This window comes from Oncorhynchus kisutch, linkage group LG14 (genome assembly GCF_002021735.2).
Source record: "Oncorhynchus kisutch isolate 150728-3 linkage group LG14, Okis_V2, whole genome shotgun sequence".
Lineage (NCBI taxonomy): Eukaryota > Metazoa > Chordata > Actinopteri > Salmoniformes > Salmonidae > Oncorhynchus > Oncorhynchus kisutch.
In genome coordinates, this window is record NC_034187.2 from 17,533,489 (window position 1) to 17,541,568 (window position 8,080).

Here is an 8,080-nt window from a genome sequence, read left to right on the forward strand (position 1 = left end):
ACTGTGTTCTATCACCGTATCACTGTGTTCTATCACTGTGTTCTATCACCGTATCACCGTATCACTGTGTTCTATCACCGTATCACTGTGTACTATCACCGTATCACTGTGTTCTATCACTGTGTTCTATCACCGTATCACTGTGTACTATCACCGTATCACTGTGTACTATCACTGTGTTCTATCACCGTATCACTGTGTTCTATCACCGTATCACCGTGTTCTATTACTGTGTTCTATCACCGTATCACCGTGTTCTATCACTGTGTTCTATCACCGTATCACTGTGTTCTAACACCATATCACCGTGTTCTATCACCGTATACTATCACCGTATCACTGTGTTCTATCACTATGTTCTATCACCGTATCACCGTGTTCTATCACCGTATCACTGTGTTCTATCACCGTATCACTGTGTACTATCACCGTATCACTGTGTACTATCACTGTGTTCTATCACCGTATCACTGTGTTCTATCACCGTATCACCGTGTTCTATTACTGTGTTCTATCACCGTATCACTGTGTTCTATCACTGTGTTCTATCACCGTATCACTGTGTTCTATCACCGTATCACTGTGTACTATCACTGTGTTCTATCACCGTATCACTGTGTTCTATCACCGTATCACTGTGTTCTATCACTGTGTTCTATCACCGTATCACTGTGTTCTATCACCGTATCACCGTGTTCTATCACTGTGTTCTATCACCGTATCACTGTGTTCTATCACCGTATCACTGTGTTCTATCACTGTGTTCTATCACCGTATCACTGTGTTCTATCACCGTATCACCGTGTTCTATTACTGTGTTCTATCACCGTATCACCGTGTTCTATCACCGTATCACTGTGTTCTAGCACCGTATCACCGTGTTCTATCACTGTGTTCTATCACCGTATCACTGTGTTCTATCACTGTGTTCTATCACCGTATCACCGTGTTCTATCACCGTTATCACCGTGTTCTATCACCGTATCACCGTGTTCTATCACCGTATCACCGTGTTCTATCACCGTATCACTGTGTTCTATCACCGTATCACCGTGTTCTATCACCGTATCACCGTGTTCTATCACCGTATCACCGTGTTCTATCACCGTATCACTGTGTTCTATCACCGTATCACTGTGTTCTATCACTGTGTTCTATCACCGTATCACCGTATCACTGTGTTCTATCACCGTATCACTGTGTACTATCACCGTATCACTGTGTTCTATCACTGTGTTCTATCACCGTATCACTGTGTACTATCACCGTATCACTGTGTACTATCACTGTGTTCTATCACCGTATCACTGTGTTCTATCACCGTATCACCGTGTTCTATTACTGTGTTCTATCACCGTATCACCGTGTTCTATCACTGTGTTCTATCACCGTATCACTGTGTTCTAACACCATATCACCGTGTTCTATCACCGTATACTATCACCGTATCACTGTGTTCTATCACTATGTTCTATCACCGTATCACCGTGTTCTATCACCGTATCACTGTGTTCTATCACCGTATCACTGTGTACTATCACCGTATCACTGTGTACTATCACTGTGTTCTATCACCGTATCACTGTGTTCTATCACCGTATCACCGTGTTCTATTACTGTGTTCTATCACCGTATCACTGTGTTCTATCACTGTGTTCTATCACCGTATCACTGTGTTCTATCACCGTATCACTGTGTACTATCACTGTGTTCTATCACCGTATCACTGTGTTCTATCACCGTATCACTGTGTTCTATCACTGTGTTCTATCACCGTATCACTGTGTTCTATCACCGTATCACCGTGTTCTATCACTGTGTTCTATCACCGTATCACTGTGTTCTATCACCGTATCACTGTGTTCTATCACTGTGTTCTATCACCGTATCACTGTGTTCTATCACCGTATCACCGTGTTCTATTACTGTGTTCTATCACCGTATCACCGTGTTCTATCACTGTGTTCTATCACCGTATCACTGTGTTCTAACACCATATCACCGTGTTCTATCACCGTATCACTGTGTACTATCACCGTATCACTGTGTTCTATCACTATGTTCTATCACCGTATCACCGTGTTCTATCACCGTATCACTGTGTTCTATCACCGTATCACTGTGTACTATCACCGTATCACTGTGTACTATCACTGTGTTCTATCACCGTATCACTGTGTTCTATCACCGTATCACCGTGTTCTATTACTGTGTTCTATCACCGTATCACTGTGTTCTATCACTGTGTTCTATCACCGTATCACTGTGTTCTATCACCGTATCACTGTGTACTATCACTGTGTTCTATCACCGTATCACTGTGTTCTATCACCGTATCACTGTGTTCTATCACTGTGTTCTATCACCGTATCACCGTGTTCTATCACTGTGTTCTATCACCGTATCACTGTGTTCTATCACCGTATCACTGTGTTCTATCACCGTATCACCGTGTTCTATCACCGTATCACCGTGTTCTATCACCGTATCACTGTGTTCCATCACTGTGTTCTATCACCGTGTTCTATCACCGTATCACTGTGTTCTATCACCGTATCACTGTGTTCTATCACCGTATCACTGTGTTCTATCACCGTATCACTGTGTTCTATCACCGTATCACCGTGTTCTATCACCGTATCACTGTGTTCTATCACTGTGTTCTATCACTGTATCACTGTGTTCTATCACCGTGTTCTATCACCGTATCACTGTGTTCTATCACCGTATCACCGTGTTCTATCACCGTATCACTGTGTTCTATCACTGTGTTCTATCACCGTATCACCGTGTTCTATCACTGTGTTCTATCACTGTGTTCTATCACCGTATCACCGTGTTCTATCACTGTGTTTTATCACTGTGTTCTATCACCGTATCACCGTGTTCTATCACTATGTTCTATCACTGTGTTCTATCACTGTGTTCTATCACCGTATCACCGTGTTCTATCACTGTGTTTTATCACTGTGTTCTATCACCGTATCACCGTGTTCTATCACTATGTTCTATCACTGTGTTCTATCACCGTTTCACCGTGTTCTATCACTGTGTTCTATCACCGTGTTTTATCAAAGGCCTGATCAAATCAAATCGTATTTGTCACATGCACCGAATACAACACACAACACGAATACAACCCTTAACCAACAAGGTAGTTTTAAGAAAATATAGTTTAGAAAATATTTACTAAATAAACTAAAGTAAAAAAATATTATATTTGCATATACCCATTCCCCTCCCCCATATGACAATTTGTGCCACCCATAAATGACAACCTACATGCCAATTATAGACCATATATTGTGTTCCCTACAGAGAAGAGCAGAAGCTCTGAACTGTCCGTTCAGACCCCAGGCCTACCTACCTACATGTTACAGAAAACGTGCTCTTTTATTATTTCTCCAGTAGGTTTCCTGAAGGAGAAAGTCTCCTCTTCTATGTTAAAGATAATAAAACAAAAACACTATAGTAAATAATACAGTAACGTCTGCAAAAACACTACAATAAATACTATGGTATACTACAGTCTGCAAAAACACTACATTCATTACTATAGTATATACTACAGTTTTCTTTGCTATTGTATTGATACTATAGTTAACTGTAAAGACTACAGTAAATACTACAGTATACTAAATCCGCAAAAATACTACAGTGAATACTACAGTAAAGTCAGCAAAAACATTACAGTGAATACTATAGTATTTATATCATATTATACTATATCATTTTTTCATGTGGGAGAGCATGTACAGTAGTTACAGTAATCCCAGGCAAATAACAGCACAGTGAAATAGAGACCTAAGTATCTGTCTCGATTCATCCTCTTTCCATACAGTAAAAACAGGTGTACAGTAAGATTTATGTTACATTTCCCAAAATGCAATCCAGTTGAAGTGTCAGAGAGAAATACTACTCCATGATATGACATTATAAAAATGAAAGAGACCTCAAAATAGCAACATGTTACAGCCAGACTAGTGGAGACATTGTGTTCTCTTGTCGTTTTGATCAGAGTGTACGTCGCAGAATGTATTTTGTTGTTCTGTAACAGATCAATACTCCTCCTTATCTCCTTTATTTTGTTAATCTGTCCATTTTTAATAAAGTGGACAAGATGGAGACGCCAAGGATGAACCCTCCAGTAGAAAGTACCAGAAATGGGGATTTAACTCTGACAGTGACCCAGTGGATATTCAATCAATTACCATTAATTACAAATCTCAGTTTAATTCCATTTGTTGATTAAGTCAATTAAAATCACAAGCACTTGTTATCGCAAATGAGTGTAATGAATTCTTGTTCCCACACACATATTCCCATAGCTCAGACTCAGTGCCTCCAGCTCCATTTGTTTCTGTCACTTACAACTTCTAACATTCATCCCTCCTCTTCTCTCTCTCTCTCTCTATCAGTCTCTCTCTCTTTCTCTTTCTCTCTCTCTCTCTCTCTATCCATCCATCCATCCCTCTGTCTTTTTCTCTCTCTCTCTGTCTTTCTCTTTCTCTCTCTCTATCAGTCTCTCTCTGTCTTTCTCTTTCTCTCGATCTATCCATCTCTCTCTGTCTTTCTCTATCAGTCTCTCTCTCTCTCCATCAGTCTCTCTCTCTCTCCATCAGTCTCTCTCTCTCTCCATCTCTTTCTCTATCAGTCTCTTTCTCTATCAGTCTCTTTCTCTATCAGTCTCTCTCTCTATCAGTCTCTCTCTCTATCAGTCTCTCTCTCTATCAGTCTCTCTCTCTATCAGTCTCTCTCTCCATCAGTCTCTCTCTCCATCAGTCTCTCTCTCCATCAGTCTCTCTCTCCATCAGTCTCTCTCTCCATCAGTCTCTCTCTCCATCAGTCTCTCTCTCCCATCAGTCTCTCTCCATCAGTCCTCTCTCTCCATCAGTCCTCTCTCTATCAGTCTCTCTCTCTATCAGTCTCTCTCTCTCTATCAGTCTCTCTCTCTATCAGTCTCTCTCTCTATCAGTCTCTCTCTCTATCAGTCCTCTCTTCTCTCTATCAGTCCTCTCTCTATCAGTCCCTCTCTCTCTCTCTATCAGTCTCTCTCTCTCTATCAGTCTCTCTCTCTCTCTATCAGTCTCTCTCTCTCTCTATCAGTCTCTCTCTCTCTCTATCAGTCTCTCTCTCTCTCTATCAGTCTCTCTCTCTCTCTATCAGTCTCTCTCTCTCTATCAGTCTCTCTCTCTCTCTATCAGTCCTCTCTCTCTCTCTATCAGGAAGACACCTGGGTGTCTGTCAGGGAATTAGCTTGGGTAATAGACTGATAGTTAGGGGGGGAGGGGTGTATAACGTCATTTAAAAATCCTAACTAAATGACCCCCTGTTGATTCCTATCTGTTCTGACATAAATTGTTGGCTAAAAGCTACACTAATACATCATTGGAACATTCATTATGTAAGTGAAGTTTGGAGGTTTCTAATGATAACCAGCACCATTTTATACTACCATTGAATCCCAATTCAATAAGTGTAATGGCATAGCCACTATATTATCTAAATACCCTTGTTGTTAGTGTGGTTGAAGATGTTGCAGGACGACGAGTAATCATGCTCCAGGTGAATGGAAGATGTCTCAATACAAGCAAACCAAGCAAGATTCACCAGCGAGCCAATACAGCATCTCAACATCCAGCCTTCCCTTCCACTGTTAGTATACACACAGCAGCATCAATGAGAACCAGTAGAAGAGGTCTTCATAATGTACCTATATTATAACCCCTGTTTAATTGAATTGAAAGGTTTTCCAGATATGGCATCCCAGACTTCCTAGAGGGGGGGGCTACATTTAAAATGAGTCTCTATTGTGTCTGGACTGCTCTGTGTGTGTGTGTGTGGGGGGGGGGGGCAGTTCAATTTAGACTGCTGCTGTCTTTCTCTTAACCATATTACTTCTTCCTTTTGAAGGTTAAATATTGCCTGTCAGTTAGGAAATATTCTCACATATTACATGCCAAGCTCTGGCATTATGGAATTTGTATTTAGCCCACAAACCAAACATCCTCCCTCATAAAATGCTTTAAAAAGGATTACATTGATAATATGTCACTGAGGAAGATGTAGAATGTTCTATTCCACAATTATCTCCTCCCGCATACTTGATCACATTGAATTCCTTCCTCCTACCATCTCAACCAAAGATATCTAATTCATTTTAATCTCTCCCCGTAAGAAGCCCCATTTTCATTGAGGTCAAACTTTGGCCCGCGCAGCAAGAATCAAACCATCCCATTTATTCAATCTCACCAGAACCTCATTTCTATTTTTAGTCTTTTTCTACTAGAGAAATGGATTACTGACTTGTTCAAAGTGGGGGTTTTCTCTGTTGGACAGACTGCAGTGACCTCCCCCTATCTCCTCCAACCTCTGAGAGCCGTGAGATGCCAGCATAGATTTAGAGATATCAGCTCTTATGTCAGTTTCTACTTATTTTTTTGATCTAGAAGCCAACATGGGTCCCAGGCCTCTCCTGGGGGGTCAGGCCCAATCTCCCCGCCTGGTCTGGGTTCATCTGCCCCCTCCACCTCTCCTCTGTGACTGACCATCTCCCTACAGCCCAGCCCCTGCTCTGAGCTGATACAACGGCTAGGCTGTGGCCGGCTGGCTGGCATCCAGCTAATAAAATGTGACAACCGAGATATAATATCAATATTTTCTCCATGATAAGGAGTAAGATACTTCTGTTCTTTACCAAGTGCTAACAGTGGGGATGTCTTCACGCCAAACCTTCCTCATCAGGCGTTAATGGGGAGCAGACAGGTGACACACACAGAAACCCGGCTGACTAGCCGGACTAAACCTGCCCAACGCTTTCATTATTCATCATACATCTGATACCTGACGAGTCTGAATAGCCGCCATTACATTGACTGTTTGACTAATGAGAAATGCCCTTATTGATAGTATTATAATCACGTTGAGGTTATGTGTTTGCTTTCTCACATTAGTGCGGATGAATGGGTGTTATTCATAAGATATTAGCTGCTGTGTCCTCTTCATTATCCTGCCAGGTTTCCTTCTCTTTTCAAGGAGAAGGGTATAAAGTGGATGTGACTGGGGTCCTTCCAGTGGGTCTAGAGTCGTCTAGTTTAAAGAACTACAGAACTGACCAGTATGACTGAATGACTGACTGAGTTCTGTCTCCTGATAGGCTGTGTTCAGCCCAACTGTAATGGGGCCAAGTCTGGATATTGAATCCATTTATAGCAGAACTGACAAAACAGATAGATGATCATTAAACGCACCTATTTTTTATTTATTTAATATTTGATGTGCTTTTCCTATTTAGTGCCATGGATCTTCTGTCCATAAGAATTGCAGTTATCAATATTTATCATAATTTCCCCCTGGCTTTTTCCCAAGAAACCAATTCTTACCCTCTGTGCAGAGTCACATCTTATCAAAAGAAAAGTATTATTTTTATAAAGAGTTATTTCTCTCAGCGTCAACTCTGTATATATTTAAAGGTCCTTCTCTCTAACGGTCAAAGTCAGTCAGCGGGATAAAGGCAATTACCTCTACTAGCTGTGTTTTGACTTGGTCTGATTAATATCCTGTGTCATTCCTCCAGCTTTTTAAAGTCAAATAATAGTTTCGTACAGATTTACTAGCTTTAAAACAGCTTTCTTTTCTCCAGTATTAATTTAATTACATATACAGTATTACTGTACTTGAAGTAAAACCCAGACACTCAAAGACATATTTGATAGTATTTCATACTTTTTTATTTGATAACCTGATATCTGTATCATTTCCCATTCGGTCTTTCTGCCCAGTAGTCAGTGTCTCTCTAGCTGTCCCTAGAGCCCAGAGCAGGTGACAGTTAGAACCAGCTCAGTAGTAGTGTTATGACAGTGTTATGCCCGGGGGGCCTTCATCTACTCTGGATGTGGGTTTGTGTGTGCGTACGTGCAGTGGCCAGTCTCTACCTTGAAGTGCTGCAGCTGGGTGGAAACCTGCAGGTCCTGCTCTGTGTCCTGTCTCAGACAGGAGTTGAAGATGTAGAGCTCGGTGTCTCTCAGCCACACCTTCAGATCCTTGATCCTGCTTTCCAGCTGGCCCAGCAGGCTGCTGG

General features: G+C 41.4%; 1 protein-coding gene across 2 annotated transcripts in view; it reads right to left on the bottom strand.

Annotated features, from left to right (window-relative positions):
• Nucleotides 1–8,080, bottom strand: part of LOC109904581 (A-kinase anchor protein 6) — a 150,639-nt gene that overhangs the window by 21,133 nt on the left and 121,426 nt on the right. For both annotated transcript variants that reach the window (XM_031787944.1, XM_031787945.1), the window contains exon 8: nucleotides 7,935–8,080. This exon is cut by the window's right edge and continues 70 nt beyond it. In XM_031787944.1, coding sequence (XP_031643804.1) covers nucleotides 7,935–8,080 — 146 coding nt within the window. The remainder of the gene's footprint in view (nucleotides 1–7,934) is intronic.